This window comes from Entelurus aequoreus, linkage group LG18 (assembly GCF_033978785.1).
Source record: "Entelurus aequoreus isolate RoL-2023_Sb linkage group LG18, RoL_Eaeq_v1.1, whole genome shotgun sequence".
NCBI classification, from domain to species: domain Eukaryota; kingdom Metazoa; phylum Chordata; class Actinopteri; order Syngnathiformes; family Syngnathidae; genus Entelurus; species Entelurus aequoreus.
The window spans coordinates 21402181-21422436 of record NC_084748.1 but is presented as its reverse complement, the minus strand read 5'-3'; the positions used below and the strand labels follow the sequence as shown (position 1 = coordinate 21422436).

The 20256-nt window shown below is 44.1% G+C and overlaps 1 protein-coding gene across 8 annotated transcripts in view; it reads right to left on the bottom strand.

The window, feature by feature from the left end:
- Nucleotides 1-20256, bottom strand: part of ctnnd1 (catenin (cadherin-associated protein), delta 1) — a 141191-nt gene that overhangs the window by 84550 nt on the left and 36385 nt on the right. For all 8 annotated transcript variants that reach the window (XM_062026750.1, XM_062026757.1, XM_062026751.1 and 5 more), the window contains 4 exons: nt 16198-16272; nt 15974-16093; nt 8605-8897; nt 8442-8532 (listed from right to left, as the gene is read on the bottom strand). In XM_062026750.1, coding sequence (XP_061882734.1) covers nt 8442-8532; nt 8605-8897; nt 15974-16093; nt 16198-16272 — 579 coding nt within the window. The remainder of the gene's footprint in view (nt 1-8441; nt 8533-8604; nt 8898-15973; nt 16094-16197; nt 16273-20256) is intronic.

Here is a 20256-nt window from a genome sequence, read left to right as displayed (position 1 = left end):
CTTCCAATGCACTGAACAAGAAAAAGGCACAGCATTATCATCAACATTGGAGAAAAGGCTCCAGGTCTGTTCCTGTGGTTGGAAGAAAATAACATCTTCACGGGGCTTGAAAATACATCAAGGAAAGAAAGGGTGCATGAGGGAAGGAAAACAGGGATCTCGCATTGATAAGTACTTATTGAGAAGTCAATCAAATCAGTCGAATGAAGTCCAGCAACTGGAGTCTCACCAAAGATTGCAGGACATCAGCCGCCCTGAGGAACGAAACTCAAGCACATTGACAGATGCACAGGAAGGTGCAGAGCCCATCCAGCCAAGGAAACCTGCAGTGGAAAAGAAGATCAGCGGGAGAAAACCTCGGGTGAAATGGCCCGGAGCCTCCGAACAGAAAGAATGGGCAATCATAAACTCAGACCTAATCAGCATCCTACATGGACTAAAGGGCGCAGTCGAAAGAAAGCTTGACAAGATGGGAGACATCATCTACAACTATGGGGCAGAGCGATTTGGGGCAAGAGTCAAAACGGCAAAGGTAGTAGCACCACAATGCAAGTCCAGACGGCAGCAGGAGATAGAATGCCTGATTCGGGAGAGAAGACAACTTAAGAAGAAGTGGAGGAAGGCTTCAGACAGTGAGAAAGAAGGCATTAACAATCTCCAGGGAAACATCAAAAGCCGGTTAACAACCCTGAGACGAGCAGAAAACCTGCGAAAACAGCGGAAAAAGAAAGAACGTGCAAGATCAAGTTTTTTCAAGGACCCCTTCAAATTTGTGAAATCACTTTTCACTGAAAAAAAGGGGGGAAACCTAAAAACCTCTAAGCAGGAGCTGGAGAAACATCTGGAAGAAATGTTTGTGGATGACAAGAAGAACGTGCAGACAGCTATTCCATCGGACATCCCACCAATTGAACAACTACAACGCCAGATGGACATTAGCCCCCCAAAGTGGAGTGAAGTGGAGAAAGCAGTAAAGCGGGCGAGAGCATCATCAGCCCCAGGGCCAAATGGAGTTCCGTATCGACTATACAAGAGTGCCCCTGATGTACTTCGCTTCCTGTGGCGGCTAATGAGGGTGGCTTGGGAGAAGGGAATCATACCCAAAGCATGGCGTAGGGCCGGAGGAGTCTTGATTCCCAAGGAGAAGGAATCTAAAGATATCAGCCAGTTCCGCCCCATCAGCCTCCTCAATGTCGAGGGTAAGATTTTCTTCAGCGTAGTTGCCCAGAGGATGACCTACTACCTGGACAAGAACAGATTTGTGGATACCTCAGTCCAAAAAGCAGGAATCCCAGGGTTCTCCGGATGCCTCGAACACACCAGCATAATCTGGCATCAAATCCAGGCTGCGAAGAAAGATCTCCACATCATCTTCCTAGACCTTGCCAATGCATTTGGTTCTGTCCCACACAGTTTCTTCTGGGCATCCTTCGACTTCTTCAGGATACCAGAGACCATCACCAACCTTGTCAGGGCATACTTTGAAGATCTGCAGCTCTGTTTTACCACGCCAGACTTCACCACCACTTGGCACCATATGGAGGTTGGAATAATGGCAGGGTGTACCATCTCCCCGTTGGCCTTCATCATGGCAATGGAAGTCATTATGCGAGCATCCAAGTGGGTAGTGGGTGGCGAACAGCTGAGTTACGGAATTCGCCTACCTCCTCTCAGAGCCTATATGGATGACATGACAACCATAACAACTACAGCACCCTGCACCAGGCGCTTACTAGGGAAGCTTTATGAGAACATCACTGGGGCCAGAATGAAATTCAAGGCCTCAAAATCAAGAAGCATCTCCATCATCAGAGGCAAACTGACAGAACAAAGGTTTCTCATTGGTGAAGAACCCATTCCAACTGTGTCAGAGAAGCCAATTAAGAGCCTGGGAAGGTGGTATGACTCAAATCTGAGGGACACTGAGCAAGCAGACAAGCTAAGGCAAGAAGTCACCAAAGGTCTGAAGAACATTGACAGATCTATGCTGCCTGGCAAGCTGAAAATCTGGTGCCTCCAGTTCGGGTTACTACCCCGCCTCATGTGGCCACTAACCATGTATGGTATCTCCCTCACCAGAGTGGAGAAAATGAAAAGAACAATCAGCTCTTATGTTAGAAAGTGGCTAGGTGTCCCTCGATGCCTGAGCAGCATCGGCCTGTATGGTCATGGATTACTCGAACTGCCTCTCTCTAGCCTGACAGAGGAGTTCAAATGCTCCAAAGTGAGGCTCGAGATGACCCTAACAGAGTCAAAGGATACTGTAGTCCGAGCTGCTGCCCCAAATCTGACAGCAGGGAAGAAGTTGTCAGCTAAGAACGCAGTACAGCAGGCAAAATCTGCTCTTCACCACGCTGATATCGTGGGCCAAGTCCAACATGGAAAAGCCGGATTGGGATTTGGAGAGACACGACCTTCCTGGAATAAGGCATCCTCTGCTGAGCGGCGCAAGTTGCTCGTGGCCGAGGTCCGTCGACAGGAAGAGTCAAATAGATATGCCAAGGCTGTGGCGCAAGCTAAGCAGGGCCAGTGGACAAGGTGGGAAGGGGTGGAGAAACGGAAGATCAGCTGGAGGGACATATGGGAAATGGAATCGAATAGGGTAAATTTCCTACTTCGAGCAACCAATGATGTCCTTCCCACCCCCAAAAACCTCAACCAATGGCTGGGTGTAGATCCATCATGCCCCCTGTGCTCAACACCAGCTACACTCAGACACATCCTCACTGGGTGTAAAGTGAGTCTCTCCCAAGGACGATACACCTGGAGACACAACGAAGTACTCAAATGCTTGGCAGCAACCCTGGAAAGCAGGAGAACAACCAACAACTCCTTGCCACCCAGGACACCAAACCTGAATATGCCAGTTGCCTTTGTTAGAGAGGGGGAACAAAGGCAACGAAAGACACCATCAAGGCCCAGGTTGGGACAGCTGGAGGTAGCCCGGGACTGGCAGATGCTGGTGGACGTGTATAAGAAACTTATCGTTCCACCAGAGATAGCAATTACTAACTTGCGGCCTGACCTAGTCCTGTGGTCCAACTCCCAGCACATTGTGTACTTCGTTGAACTCACAATCCCTTGGGAGGATGCGGTGGAGGAGGCTTTTGAGCGGAAAAAGCTACGGTATGCAGAGCTCGCTGCAGAGGCTGAACGGCGAGGCTGGAGAACACAAGTCTGCCCTGTAGAAGTTGGATGTCGGGGCTTTGTGGCAACATCAACAATAAGGCTGATGAGGGACCTGGGACTTGGCGGTCAAGCTCTACGTCAGGCCATAAAGGAAACTTCGCGGGTGGCAGAGCGGAGCAGCCAGTGGCTCTGGCTAAAGAGGAAAGACCCCAACTGGTCACCAAAATAAATCAGTACTCATGCTGAGGCTGGTCAGATGCAGAGGGGGGTGCTTCTGGGACGCCAGAATGCATTGCTGAACCTACTTGAGGCGTCGTGGGCCCAGTCAGCGAAACGTCTATGAGAGTAGGAGCCCACTTGAAAACCCTAACGATGCGTCTGCCCAGCCTGCAGCAACATAGATAATAAGTCAGTGTCTTTAAGTCTTCAACACGGGAGGTAGGAGGTGGTACTCTGGATTTTAACATCTTGTCCTGCGTATTTGGAACATACAACTCTTATTTGTTTGGCCACAATACCCAGCAATATGTTTGGAGGAGAAAAGGTGAGGCATTTAATCCCAGGAACACCAAACCTACCGTCAAGCATGGTAGTGGCAGTATTATGCTCTGGGCCTGTTTTGCTGCCAATGGAACTGGTGCTTTACAGAGAGTAAATGGGACAATGAAAAAGGAGGATTACCTCCAAATTCTTCAGGACAACCTAAAATCATCAGCCCTAAGGTTGGGTCTTGGGCGCAGTTGGGTGTTCCAACAGGACAAAGACCCCAAACACACGTCAAAAGTGGTAAAGGAATGGCTAAATCAGGCTACAATTAAGGTTTTAGAATGGCCTTCCCAAAGTACTGACTTAAATGTGGACAAAAATGGACAATGCTGGAGAAACAAGTCCATGTCAGAAAACCAACACATTTAGCTGAACTGCACCAATTTTGTCAAGAGGAGTGGTCAAAAATTCCACCAGAAGCTTGCCAAAAGCTTGTGGATGGCTACCAAAAGCGCCTTAATGCAGTGAAACTTGCCAAGGGACATGTAACCACATATTAACATTCCTGTATGTATACTTTTGACCCAGCAGATTTGGTCACATTATTAGTAGACCCATAATAAATTCATAAAGAACCAAACTTCATGAATATTTTTTGTGACCAACAAGTATGTGCTCCAATCATTCTATCACAAAAAAATAAGAGTTGTAGAAATTATTGGAAACTCAAGACAGCCTCGACATTATGTTCTTTACAAGTGTATGTAAAATTTGATCACGACTGTATATACATACTAGGGTTGTCCCGATACCCGTACCAAAATGTATATCGATAATTTCCGATACTTTTCCTAATAAAGGGAACTACGAAAAATTTCAATATTGGCTTTATTTTAAGAGAAAATCCTACAATACAATAAACATATGTTTGCTATTGCACTCAATGTTACAAGGTTAGAATATAAATTAAAGGGCATTTACAATTTTCCATATTACATATAGTTTGCTATCACCAAGGATTAGATTAGACGTTTATTGACGTTATATTAAATGCTTCATGATTTATAGTTCGCCACTCCTGGTCTGTGCTTTAAGAAAAATACAATTGTTAGTAAGTACTAAAAACCAAACTATGGATAAATGTACACAAATAAACCATGTAGCAGGTAAAACTCACATCTGTTAAAGATAAAACACAAATTGTAGAAAATTCATTCATTTCACTTGCATTCGTTGACACGAGATGGGCGGTCTTAACTCAGCTAATATTTGGCATCAAACCAAGCAGCTGTGTGCACGTCTAGTATTTATATGTGCACAAAGAGGAGCTGGTTAACTTATGAGATTAGCATATGTGTGTTTGCGAGAATGGCAACGTGTTGGCTGAGTGATGTCAGTGAGTGAGTGGGCGAGTAAAGAGAGAGAGAGAGGTAGCGCGTGCATTGCGCAGGAGAGTGATGAAAGGGTCCAGTTGTGTCCTGCAGAACTAATAATGAAGCAACCAGATTGTCACAAATCGGCAGCCTCGTCATTCTGACCAGAAAGCGGAGCTTGGCAGACCCATTGCCGGGTAAAGTGAAGGCTGGTACCCCCCGACAAAAACATCTACCCTGGAAGTGTACGCTTCGACTACGGTGTGCACCGGAGCCGAACAGGTGTAACAACTACATTATTACCTGTCACTCTTTATAACCCATGCAGATCTGAAATCTTATTATTTAAATGTTTACCTAAGTTTGAAGCATACATACATACATACATATTCTGCGATGAGGTGGCTACTTGTCCAGGGTGTACCCCGCCTACCGCCCGAATGCAGCTGAGATAGGCTGCAGCACCCCCCGCGACCCCAAAAGGGACAAGCGGTAGAAAATGGATGGATGGATGGATACATACATATTAGGGATGTAACAGTTAACGGTATGACGATAAACCCAGTAAAATTCCGGATGGGTAGTAATACCGTTGAAATTTTTATTTACAGAAAAAAAACGTCATTTATTAATGCATTTTAGGCAACACTGCTTACATCCTGTAAATGGTGTCACAGCAGTGCTGGCGCATGCACACTAGCGTCGTTCGGCTTGAAATAACATGGCGGAACCAAATTAAACAGACTTAACTACGGAGATTTCCCTTCGGAATAAAGAAAGCTTGGTTTGACTTCATTTTCTTTTGCTTCATTCCTGTGGAGTCTCTGCATGCGTTTAAGAGCACACTGCTGTTTTTAATATGGCAACAGGTGTGGACAATATTGAAGACAGACACATTTGTCTCAAACTAAAGGTATACAGCGAAGGAGAAAACTACTTCATGTTACTTTTACTTTCTCAATACAGCGTCCATCAGCTGTGACTGAGAGTTAATGGTATGAGGAAACACGCAGCAGGCGATTTGTCGGAAAACGTTGCCTCAACTTGTTTATAAAGTCTTTCGTTTGTTGCTCACTTGTCCTTTATTTAAGTACAAACTTTATCAGTGTTCAAATAAGATCAATACGAGCTATAACGTTTTGTCATCGAATTGAACGCAGGCTGTGAAGATTGTGTATTCGATGTGCAAGGTATCACTCCTGTCTATTTTTGTTGGCCAACAAAACTATGAACACTAATTTTATTTATATGGACAAAAGGTGCAGTTATGTCTTATGACTATCAGGTGCCCCCTTGCAAAATTCTTACATTTGTTTTTATTTGTTTTATTATGCAGCTGAGATAGGCTCCAGCACCCCCCGCGACCCCGAATGGGACAAGGGGTATTAAATGGATGGATGGATGGATGTCCATACAGTGCCATTTTGCACAATTTTGACATTTATTTTATTTATCTATGTTTTTTTTTAATTATATTACTTGTTTATAATAATTGAGTTGCTTTCATAAACATATACAATTTCTACTTGAGGTCCATGAAACAGTGTTTTTATCTACAAAAATGTTTCTTCTCAAAGGAAATAATTTTGCAATGTGTTGTTTGTGTTTTTTAAATAAAACTTGGTTAAAAGATTTCAGTATAAGTAATTGTTGAAAATGTTGAGCACACAACACAACAACACTTCCTCATTCTCCGCCAATCTTTCATGCATGGACGGTGTGTTTGCAAAAAATCTTACATCAAATCCAAACCACACAAACATAAAACATCAACGCCAGCTGGTCGTTACAGTATGAATTGATATATATAACCTATTATTTGCGCACTATTGACAAGTATTGTACCAAAAAATCAACCACCAAAAAAAGACTTTGATTACCGAAAACCGTGCTGTCTAAACCAGATGTAAACAACAGCTTTTCCAAGTGTTTTGTTTACATCTTTTTTTCTTTAAGTAAATGGATTGAAATGCCTTGAAATTGATAGTTCTACTATTTGCTCATAATTAATACAGGAACCACCTGTTTTTCTGTTTATTTAAAAAATAAACATGACATTGTTCTGACATGATTCATTAAATTTTTTTTTACCATGCAAAATTGCATATGCATCGAATCGCATCAAACTATGTTTTACAAAGTATTGTTAGTGGAAGCGTATCGTAACTAGGGTTGGGTATCGTTTGAATTCGAACGATTCCGATTCTTTGTTTCGATTCCGATTCCTGACCATTCTCGATTCCGATTCTTTTAAGAGGCAGGGTCAAAAAAAAGTTTAGGATATTTTAAATGAGCTAGCTAACCTACAGTCTTTCTGAATGAAATAGTCTGACATTCTCCATCAATTTTAATTCTATTAACTTTTTATGAACTTTACTATAAATTCCTTACAGGGCTGTTTTCAACTAGAATATAAATATCCAATCTATGAACTTGAATATAAATATTATAAATTATGAATACATTTTCCCAGGGGTACACTTTCCTCAAGAGAGCTTTATTTTTGAAAACCTCATGAAAACACATTTACACACAAGTGTATGATGCTGCAGGAAACCTCATGAAAACACATTTACACACACAAGTGTATGATGCTGCAGGTACTTAAAAATGTTACCGTGCTCCCACTGATGGGCTAACCTGGTGCAGAAAAGCAAATAAACAATAAGAAACAACTTGCAAAACCCAGTCCAGATTAGCAGCAGGTACAGTATAAAATCAGAGACAAGTTTTTGTTTAGGAAAATGACCATATCCGCCTTCTCAGGCAGGATGCGTGAGCGTTCTGGACAGATAGTGTCTCCTGCTGTGGAAAATACACGTTCGCTGGGTGTGGAAGAAGCTTGAACGCATAAATAGGAGAAAGCGAGATATGACAGCGAAGGATAAGTCTTTTGTTGGTTCCACCGGACCACCACCATGCAGCAGGGTCGTCAGACATAAGTATCGGTGGAACGTCCTGGTACATCTGCAGCTCTCTCTCCACTCGTCTCTTGATGGACATGGAGCGCTGTTATTTCGCGGTTATTTCATTTTTTTTTGTAAAGTAAAGCCACACTTTCGACCGCCGACGCCCGCTATCCATGCTTGAGCTTGACTGACTCGCTCGGCTATGCTAACACTTCCGGCGGTGGGCGCTTCTTCGTTGGTATTCAGCGGCTTCTTCTTCCGGTTCGGCGGACATATTTTTTTCCGGTCGGCGGACTGGTATCGAAAATAGGAATCGAAATTTAAACTTTTGAACGATTCCGGGAGAATCGGAAAGTTAGTTCCGGTTCCAATCGATACTCGATACCCAACCCTAATCGTAACCCATCTATATGCATATCGGATCACGATTTAAGATAGAGCTGCACACCCCTAATACATAAATATTGGTTATTGTTATCGATTGAAAAGGTCAATAAATGATTGGTATCGGTTCAAATTACTGCGCATGCCTGAAAAATTCTACCTGAGGCTGAGCAGCATATGGGTCCAGCTGGTTCCTGCTGGGGGCTCTGTAGCTTGGATCCAAGGTTCTATAGCCATCTCCATGGACTGGTCTGGAAAACAATAACAAAAAAGTCTAATTTGAGCTAAAAAGTATGGTTTTAACAAATGACAAGTGTCATTACCTGTAGTGATCATCCATTTGAGCACCCCGGTTGAGGCTCGCATATGTTTCCGTAGGGGGTCCAGGGATATAGTCCTCATAGCCACCTGGTGGTCCATAGTGGTAGTTTCGAGGGACAGTGTGGGTGGGGTATTCCATGGGTACACCTACTCCAGGTGCCTGCCTGTAGCCGCCTGCCATGGGTGGGATGTAGGCTCCCATACCCACTGCTGATCCTCCACCATCCAAGGAAAGCGTGTCTGATACGGAGGGAATGACTGTGCGAGTGGCAGTGGGCTTTATTCCTTTTTTTACCTTGGAGGACAAGAGAGGAGAGGGATGATATAAGACATATTAATATATGCACATGAAAATCATTCTAGAAATTAAATTAAAAACTCTGCTTATAATATACATAGAACACAGTAACCCATGTTATTGTTGTGGAGTTTACTTGTTGATAATATTAGGGGTGTTTTGAAACAACATTTTCACATCCAATACCCAATTGGAGCCTTGAGTATTGGCTGATACCAATATTGATCAGACACAATATCAACACAAATCACACATACTTTTATTTTTTTGCAGTGTTGAATGTTAGATAAGGTTTGATCAAGTAAAATTACTTAAACAGGGAACAATAGTAGATATGAAAACCACTAACCTATTTATTATTAACCATCTGGAATAGACTTGTGCTATCCTTAAGTTGAAGTGAATTGGCAAATGTTTTTTGGTGACACCTAGTGGTCACTATAATTAATTAAGTTATGTTCAGTAAAGTGAATAAAACGAAGACGTTTGTTACTGAATGCTTTTCAATACGCTTCTGCCTTGGAGTCTTAGTATCTGTAAGTAATATGCAACTGTAATTACTGGATACTTGTTTTGACAAATGTGCATTACACTGTAATACTGTTCATTTAAGGAAGTTATTTTCAAGGAGTGGGCGCTTGTTAACCCGGTAACATGTTTTATCAGTCCCATTCTTCAAACCACCCTTCAAAAACTCTACACTACAGAACATGCTCATTGTAGCCATGAATCCAGACTTCCTCATATTGATTTAAAAAAACTACTATTGATTCCCATATTTAAAGTTTTCGGATTTTGCCCTCAAAGCCTTCCTAGTTTTTAAACAATAACAAAAACAAAAAATTTATAAAATAATATAAGACCAATATAATATAATAAGAACAAGAAGTATTGATTGAGTATCGAATTGGTATGTGGGCTTGTATTAAGCCTCAGGGAGTTGAACGCCCCTGCCTTACATAGTTCCGGGTCACCCTTGGGCAAGGTGTAGCACCCGAATGCCCCCCCCATCAGAGTTACGATACCCCCCATGAACTACACTAAAAGAGGATGCGTTACCCGGCCCGGAGGAAGCCCGGGGCCCTCCTCCGGAGCTAGGCCCGGAGGTAGGGCTCGTCAGCGAGCGCCTGGTGGCCGGGCTTGCCACGGAGCCCGGCCGGGCACAGCCCGAAGAAGCTACGTGGACACACCATCTTCTCTGCCACGTGGGCCCACCACCCGCGGTCGGAACCAGTGGGGTCGGGTGCGCTGCCAAGTGGATGGCGGTGAAAGTGGAGGCTCCGGACGGACCAATTCGGGGCAGCAGAGGCTGACTTTCGGGACGTGGAACGTCTCTACGCTGGTGGGGAAGGAGCCTGAGCTGGTGCGAGAGGTGGAGCGCTACCGGTTGGATCTGGTGGGGCTTACCTCTACGCATAGCAAGGGCTCTGAAACCACACTCCTGGACAAGGGATGGACCTTGTTCACTTCTGGAGTTGCTCAGGGTGTGAGGGCACAGGCGGGGGTGGGGATACTCACGAGTCCCCGGCTGAGTGCCTGTACGTTGGAGTTCACCCCAGTGGACAAGAGGGTCGCCTCCCTTCGCCTTAGGGTTGGAGGGGGGTAAACTCTGACTGTTGTTTGTGCGTACGCACCAAACAGGAGTTCAGAGTATTCAGCCTTCTTGGATACCTTGCACGGGGTCCTGTATAGGGCGCCGGCAGGGGATTCCATAGTCTTGCTGGGGGACTTCAACGCGCACGTGGGCAATGACAGTGATACTTGGACTGGCGTGATTGGGAGGAACGGTCTCCCTGATCTGAACCTGAGTGGTGGATTGTTATTGGACTTCTGTGCTAGTCACGGACTTGCGATAACAAACACCATGTTCAAGCATAAGGATGCTCATAGGTGTACCTGGTACCAGAGCACCCTAGGCCAAAGATCAATGATCGATTTTATAATCGTATCAGCTGATCTGAGGCCGTATGTTTTGGACACTCGGGTGAAGAGAGGGGCTGAACTGTCAACTGATCACCATCTGGTGGTGAGTTGGGTTAGATGGCGGGGGAGACCTCTGGACAGACCTGGCAAACCCAAGCGTGTAGTGCGGGTGAACTGGGAACGTTTGGAGGAGTCCTCTGTCCGGAAGGACTTCAACTCCCACCTCCGGCGGGACTTCTCTGCCATCCCTGTGGAGGTTGGGGACATTGAACAGGAATGGGCAATGTTCAAAGCCTCTATTGCTAAAGCTACAGATGCGAGCTGTGGCCAGAAGGTCTTAGGTGCCTCAAGGGGCGGTAACCCTCGAACACCCTGGTGGACAGTGGTGGTCAGGGAAGCCGTCCGACTGAAGAAGGAGTCCTACCGGGGTATGTTATCCCAGGGGACTCCGGAGGCAGTTGCAAGGTACCGACGGGCCCGAAGGGCAGCGGCCGTGGCTGTGGACGAGGCTAAGCAGAGGGTGTGGGAGCAGTTCGGGGAATCCATGGAGAAGGACTATCGGGCGGCACCAAAGCTGTTCTGGAAGACCATACGGCACCTCAGGAGGGGGAAGCAGGGAACCATCCAAGCTGTGTACGGCAAGGATGGGACTTTGCTGACTTCAAGTGAGGAAGTCGTGGGGCGTTGGAAGGAGCACTTTGAGGAACTCCTGAACCCAAATACATCAGACACACCCTCCCTGATAGGAGCAGGGCCTGAGGATGATGGGGGATCGACGTCGATCTCTCGGAGTGAAGTCACTGAGGTAGTTAGACAACTCCACAGTGGCAAAGCTCCGGGGGTTGACGAGATCCGTTCAGAAATGCTGAAGGCTCTGGGTGTTGATGGGCTGTCTTGGTTGATACGCCTTTTCAACATTGCGTGGAAATCTGGGACAGTGCCGAGGGAGTGGCAGACTGGGGTGGTGGTTCCCCTTTTCAAAAAGGGGGACCAGAGGGTGTGTGCTAATTACAGGGGTATCACACTACTCAGCCTCCCTGGGAAAGTTTACGCCAAGGTACTGGAAAGGAGGGTCCGGCCGATAGTCGAACCTCAGATTCAAGAGGAGCAATGTGGATTCCGTCCTGGTCGTGGAACAACTGACCAACTCTTTACGCTTGCGGGAATCCTGGAGAGGGCCTGGGAGTATGCCTATCCAGTCTACATGTGTTTTGTGGATTTGGAGAAGGCATATGACCGCGTCCCTCGGGAGATCTTGTGGGAGGTGCTGAGGGAGTACGGAGTGAGGGGAACCCTGTTGAGGGCCATCCAATCTCTGTACAACCAAAGCGAGAGTTGTGTCCGGGTGCTTGGATGTAAGTCGGATCCGTTTCCAGTGGGGGTTGGTCTCCGCCAGGGCTGCGCTCTGTCACCTATCCTGTTTGTGATTTTCATGGACAGGATTTCTAGGCGGAGTCGTGGCCATGGCGGAGAGGGTATACGTCTCGGGGGGCTAAAGGTTGCGTCACTGCTGTTTGCAGATGATGTGGTCCTGATGGCACCTTCGGTTCGTGACCTTCAGCTCTCACTGGATCGGTTCGCAGCCGAGTGTTCAGCGGCTGGAATGAGGATCAGCATCTCCAAATCTGAGGCCATGGTTCTCAGCAGGAAACCGATGGTTTGTACAGTCCGGGTAGGGGACAGGACTCTGTCCCAGGTGGAGGAGTTTAAGTATCTCGGGGTCTTGTTCACGAGTGAGGGAAAGATGGAGAAGGAAATCAGCCGGAGAATCGGAGCAGCTGGGGCAGTATTGCAGTCTCTCTGCCGCACTGTTGTGACGAAACGGGAGCTGAGCCAGAAGGCAAAGCTCTCGGTCTACCGAGCTATCTACATTCCTACTCTCACCTATGGTCATGAAGTGTGGGTAATGACCGAAAGAATAAGATTGCGGATACAAGCGGCCGAAATGAGTTTCCTCAGAAGGGTGGCTGGCATCTCCCTTAGAGATAGGGTGAGAAGTGCAGTCACCCGAGAGAGACTCGGAGTAGAGCCGCTGCTCCTTCGCTTGGAAAGGAGCCAGCTTAGGTGGTTCGGGCATCTCGTGCGGATGCCTCACGAGCGTCTCCCTAGGGAGGTCCTCGTTGCACGTCCCACTGGGAGGAGGCCCCGCGGCAGGCCAAGGACCAGATGGGGGGATTACATCTCCTCTCTGGCCTGGGAACGCTTCGGGATTCCCCAGGAGGAAGTCGCAAATGTTGCTCTGGAGAGGGAAGTCTGGGGGTCTCTGCTGGAGCTGCTGTCCCCGCGACCCGATTCCGGATAAGCGGTTGAAGATGGATGGATGGATGAAGAACAAGAAGAAGAGATATATTGATTTAATCACTTTAGTTTTGTTTATACACTGATACCACACTAGAGAGTGATAGTATCGACATCTAAATCGATCACCCCTACTTAACATGAAGCTTAAGCGGTTAGCTTCTTGTGGTGTCTTGCTCGGTGTGTGGAAATGTGTGTGTGTGTGCGCACACGTGAAGCTTGCTTTGCCATTCCTTTTTTTCCAGTCCACTAGTGATACAGACACAGGGAAGAAACTTTTTTTATTTCAAGCCATGGTGGTAGGGATTAGAATCGGCTTTGCACTGTGGATCAGCGGCGCGTTCATTGTAGCTTGCATTCAAATTTGATTTGGTGTTCTGGCAAGACATGCACCATTCTGGAATTCATGCAACTTCAGCATGTGTGTAACAAGGAATACGGAAATGTATTTGAGTCTCCATGAGCATGCATCTTTTTTGAAGGAATCTTCCACGTTCCAAGTACAATCAAGTACACAGCTGCGGTAAAATCGTCTGGCAAATATCGGCCCTGACTTTATTCCATTATCGGGATTGGGACATCTTATTTCTAGGGCTTTAAAGGCCTACTGAAATTTTTTTTTTTTATTTAAACGGGAATAGCAGATCCATTCTATGTGTCATACTTGATCATTTCGCGATATTGCCATATTTTTGCTGAAAGGATTTAGTAGAGAAAATCGACGATTAAGTTCGCAACTTTTGCTCGCTGATAAAAAAAGCCTTGCCTGTACCGGAAGTAGCGTGACGTCACAGGAGCTAGTATTCCTCACAATTCCCCATTGTTTACAATGGAGCGAGAGAGATTCGGACCGAGAAAGTGACGATTACCCCATTAATTTGAGCGAGGATGAAAGATTAGTAGATGAGGAACGTTACAGTGAAGGACTTGAGAGGCAGTGATGGACGTATCTTTTTTCGCTCTGACCGTAACTTAGGTACAAGCTGGCTCATTGGATTCCACACTCTCTCCTTTTTCTATTGTAGATCACAGATTTGTATTTTAAACCACCTCAGATACTATATCCTCTTGAAAATGAGAGTCGAGAACGCGAAATGGACATTCACAGTGACTGAACATGTAAATACACGATTAATAATATTCAGCTTTGCGAAGCTAAAAAAATAGAAGCTAACCTAGCAACGTAGCCAACGTGATAGCATAGCAGTCTCAAATGCAGATAGAAACTAAATAAAAAAAAACCTGACTGGATGGATAGACAGAAGATCAAAAATACTATTAAACCATGTACATGTAAATACACGATTAATAATATTCAGCTTTGCGAAGCTAAAAAAATAGAAGCTAACCTAGCTACGTAGCCAACGTGATAGCAGCAGTCTCAAATGCAGATAGAAACTAAATAAAAAAAACCCTGACTGGATGGATAGACAGAAGATCAAAAATACTATTAAACCATGAACATGTAAATACACGATTAATAATATTCAGCTTGGCGAAGCTAAAAAAACAGAAGCTAACTTAGATGCGGCGGCGGGCTTACTCACTGTAGTGCGTCTGCTATCCTGCTCCAAACACAACACAACCTCCTGGTGTTGGTGTTGCCGCTCCACCGATCGCACCTACAACTTTCTTATTTGCAGTCTCCATTGTCCATTAAACAAATTGCAAAAGATTCACCAACACAGATGTCCAGAATACTGTGGAATTTTGTCGAAGAAAACAGAGGTATTTGAATTGGGTCCAAACACTTCCCTTGCCCTCGTGACGTCACGCGCATACGTCATCATACCGCAACGTTTTCAAGCGGAAGTTTCCTTGGAAGTTTAAAATTGCATTTTATAAGTTAACCCGGCCGTATTGGCATGTGTTGCAATGTTAAGATTTCATCATTAATATATAAACTATCAGACTGCGTGGTCGGTAGTAGTGGGTTTCAGTAGGCCTTTAAAGGGTAATGTATGCAATGCTATGTGAGTTTTATGGGTATACATAGATAGATAGTACTTTATTGATTCCTTCAGGAGAGTTCCCTCAGGAAAATTTAATCTGAATAGTTCAGGGATTCTTAAACTGTGTAGCACATGTACCACTAGTGGTACGCAGGCTCTATCTAGCGGTACGCCAAAGAATCATCTCATTAAATATTCGAACACAGTGGCACTGTTTAAACTGTGAGTAATGTTACAGTGGCCAAAAATAATAAACATTTGCCTTGCTTTTAATGAATACTTAGGCCTACAACGCTACTGTATTTAAATGTTGATCATTATAGTGGTGCTTGGAGAGCCAAGGGTTTTCTAGTTGGTACTTGGTGAAAAACATTTAAGAACCACCGAAATAGCTAATTTACACGGCTGAATGCAAGTTTTGTTATTTTCTTTAACAAGTTCATTACATAGCGCAAACGTGCTGCATCTTTAAATGTCAGACGTTCACATGATTTCTTCAGGAAAAAAACAATTTGGTGAAGTTTTTCTCATTTGCAGTTTATGCCAAGGAACATGGATTGACCAGACAAAAAGACAACCGAGCATCACTTTTAACACAATCACCCGGCACATGTTCGTGTGTTCACTGCATTTTCGGACTGGTAAGTGGCCCTGCGATGAGGTGGCGACTTTTCCAGGGTGTACCACGCCTTCCGTCCGAGTGCAGCTGGGTTAGGCTCCAGTACTAGTACAAGCGATGTACTCAGAGTAAAACTTTTCATTTCACTTGACCATGTCATTGAAGCTTCTTGGCCTGTGTACGGTGATTTATCAGTGTACTGTACACTGGGTATTATGACTTCTCTGTAAGCATGGACACACTAGTGTTGCAAACAAACATCCTTTTGGTCTACATTCTACCGTGGTTTCTGTGCGTCGTGTGGTGCCATCATCGTTGGTCTCCACAGAGACGACGGGTGTGGACTCCTTCTCCACCATGGTGTAAGTCTCCTCTACCATCTGACCAGGTTCCATCCTAAACTGCACACAATGTTACAGGATTTTAAAAACAACAACAAACAACACAGGATATTTTACGCCGGTTAATCATTACAGTTTAAATAGAGGGTTTAAAAGTTGCTTACATGATGTGTCCCGTTGACGTAACCCTCGTTAAGTGTCAGCCTTTCTATGTCCGCATCACAAGGAACCCGACCGTTCTATGAGGAGGAGGAAATATACTTGTAGTTCCTTGCAGGCATTTTCAAGCATTAGTTAATTTAATGAAGCAAATTAATTATGTATTATTAACAACATGTATTATATAATGTTTAAGTACATAATACATTCCAGGCAGCAGTAACCGCAAACAAAATGTTCACGTCTTCAGATTTTCATGTTCGTCAGACTCAAATTTTCCCTATAATTGCATTGGCAGTTCAGAAAAGCAATGCTTTTTTTTTTGGCAATAGATGGAAAGTTTTAAGAAGCTTATGCATGCTTTTACTTTAATAAAAACATACCCAGAAATTCTACTGATGCAAAAACCAGGCACCAGCAATGTGGATCACTGACAGGAATTGTTATATATTAGCCGAAAGTTGTAACCTGATAAATTCTGGAAAGGCTGCAATTTACAAAAGTAACTTGGGAAAGTTAATAGACCTCTTCAGTGTCTGAGTAATAGTAGGAAGTGATGGGCAAAGGAGCATACGGGAACCCATCAGTCATGACTTGAGTCATGTTACACAACATGTGAGGGTGGCATAGAAGGCCTAAGAAAAACATACAAAGATAAGAACCAGCAACAATTCTGGTTTGATATCACACCAACCCTACTGTACCAACCATATATTTCAACTCCAAAGCAACTAACATACATCCATCCATCCATTTTCTACCGCTTATTCCCTTTTGGGGTCGCGGGGGGCGCTGGAGCCTATCTCAGCTACAATCGGGCGGAAGGCAGTGTACACCCTGGACAAGTCGCCACCTCATCGCAGGGCCAACACAGATAGACAGACAACATTCACATACAAGGATGCTTATATTGTAGAGCAGACCTGGGCATTCTGCGGCCCGCGGGCCACATCCGGCCCTTTGTGCGTCCCTGTCCGGCCCGCGTGAGGCCAATCATAAATTACAAAATAAATTTAAAAAAGTATCTATGTCGAGTGTGCAATACAACGGTGCTGCTTTTGTTTTGAAAAGCGTTATTTGTATTACTTCCGTGTGGAGGTATGCATGTGCTGATTGTGAGTGAATGTGAACAGCTGCAATCACAAATTACAAAATAAAGTTTAAAAAACATCTATGTCGTGCGCGCAATACAACTTTTATTTTGAAAAGTGTTATTTATGGGCGTATGTCCGGGTGTAACCTGTGAGTGAAGGTGCACAGCGACAAGTGATGCACGGTTTACCCCCGAGACGCTAAAAAGAGAAAAGTTGATGACGAATGGCATGTTTTCAACAAGACATGGACTGCCAAGCAACGTTCCCTCTAAGGTGCGCGCCTGCGAAATTGCGCACCGCTCACGCGTCCTCTGTGCACAACAAATTAATGCTGCGCAGAAAATCAAAAATCCCATCTGAACTTTAAACAAAATAAACACATTACAATTGATTCTGTATGATTTTGCAATGCAACTCTGTGAGTGACAGGTGACAACAAGAGTGGCCCCAATGAATAAAACAATCTTTGTCTACACAGTTCAATTATCGTCTGTCGAGACACTTTACGGACAGGAATTCCATCAATCACTTTATTGAGCAAAACTGTTTGTAACCACACCAAAAACATGAGTAAAAAAACTTTTATCTATAAAAACTGGTAATTTTCTGCCATACAAACCAGGCTTAAACCAACGTTATCATCCGTTATATCAACAGAAGCCGCTCGCTCGCTCACCTGCACCAACACACGCACTCATGGCACTTAGCCAGTGCTGCGTTTATGGCCACACAAAAAGTCGGACAACCCCAACGCCACACAATGTGTAAATGCCAGGATGTAACACTCTGACTCCACAATCAGATGTGTGCTTATTTTATTGCCATTTATTAAGAATGTTAATCTAAGGATATTATTCATGAAATATTGTCACTAGATTTCATAAAAGCTAATAAAAAGATGTATTTTACAGACAAAACGTTACAGGAACTAAACATTTCTTTTAAAGGCAGGACCCGCAGCCAGACATACAGTACTAGCAACATAGGTCATGAAAAACATGTTTTTTTGTTATTGTCATTGTAAGAGGGCAAAATCACTTATGTCAGAAAATTATTTTAATAAAACATTTAAATTGTTATGATGTCAGGTTTGGGACAGGTGTGACGCTGGTGTGGCCACAGTGTGCATGTCTGATGTTGCTCGCATGTGCTCCACTGAATGCTCAGGGAGTTTGTGCGTTTGCTCACACACATGAAAAATTAGAGGGAACATTGCTGCCAAGTATTTCTTTACAGAAATTAAAGGTAAAGCCGTGTGCTGAATTTGTGGTACACATGTTGCTGTGTTTAAAGAATATCATTTGAATCGCCACTACATGACAAAGCACAAGGAAAAATACCGGAATCTGTCCGATGAAGCGCGTGCAAGGGAGGCTGATGGGTTGATGGTAAAACTGCAAACCCAACAAGGACTTTTTGCCAAATTTCACACCCCCAGAATGCAGCCGTCAGGACAAGTTTCGTTATTTCTCACAAAATCGCCAGAAAAAGTTAGGCGTTTTCTGACGGAGAGTTTATTAAGGAGTGCTTAATGGACTCTGTTGCGCTGATATGCCCTGAAACTTGGAGCTTCAGCTGAAGAACAGAACGGCCGACTTTGACGGTTTTTCTTTGGCTTTGGATGAGAGCTGGGTGATGTACGTGACACCTCCCAGCTGCTCATCTTCTTACGTGGGATAACTTCAGACTTTCAAATCACGGAGGAGCTGGCAGCCATGCAGTCAATTAAAAGGGAAAACCACAGGTAATGACTTTTTCACATAGGTAAATGCGTGTTTGGACATGTTAGGACTGAAATGGGACAAGCTGGCAAGTGTGACATCAGATGGTAGTCCAAATCTGATGGGGAAAATTGTTGGACTTTTAAAGAGGATGCAGGATAAACTTTAAATTTACCCTGTGCATAAATTGACATTTTTGCATTGTATTATACGTCACGAAGTGTAGTGTAAGACAGTGTTAAAAATAAAACCATCAAAAGCAATGTGCTTTTGGTATAAAGTAAAGTTAGGTTAAATGAAAGTATTATTATTATTTATTATTATTATTATTATTATTATTATTTATCTTACGGTATATCAAAAATAATATTGAGCAAAATTTAATTGAAATATTGTCGATGTGGCCCTCCAGCAGTGCTCGGGTTGCTCATGTGGCCCCCGGTAAAAATTAATTGCCCACCCCTGTTGTAGAGCAATACAAAAAGTAGTGCTAAAACTTTCAAGTACCAGTGTAACGAAAATAAAAAATCTCTCTATGTGCTGAATTGTGTTCTATTTTATCCGTTAAACCATATCTAATTATATTTCCAAGCCGCAAAGTATGCACAATCATTTTCCAAACATCCACAAAATGCCACAATTTCAGACGGCCATTTTTAAATTTCCGCAGCAAGCGCCTTCTGCAATTTTTGTACGTTTGTGATCTGATGACGTCACAGTGGAAAATCGTCTGCACCCTGACCACATCAGCAGATCAGTCATAGTGGAAATACACAAATGGGAAAGAGCTGTGCTGTTTATCATTCACAATTCTTATTTAAGACAAGAACACATTTGTCTTTTTTTTTTTTTTGCATTATAAATCGTAAAAAAGAAAAAAGTCAGCACAATGATGAAGTCCACGGGAGCTCCTCTATTCCGCCAACAAACTATTTTTAGCGGCGCTTTTTAACAGAGGCTGCTGTATTTGACATACAAGCTAACCTGTGTTCTGTTGCTGGTGGTGCATCGCCTCTTGAGTTGGTAAAAGTTAATTCTAGATTATAAATCATGCCCACCACTTGGATAGTAGAAAGTTGTATTAATAAACCGAGAAATGGTCAACTTTGTCTTTAAACCCTTACCCAGAGATAGTGAGAAAGACACAAAAGCGCTCAAACTTATTTTTTTAACCTCCGAGTGGATTATGATACATTTTCATCCAAACGGGAAGATGTGAACATCCCATTAGTCAACACCCCAGTGAGAG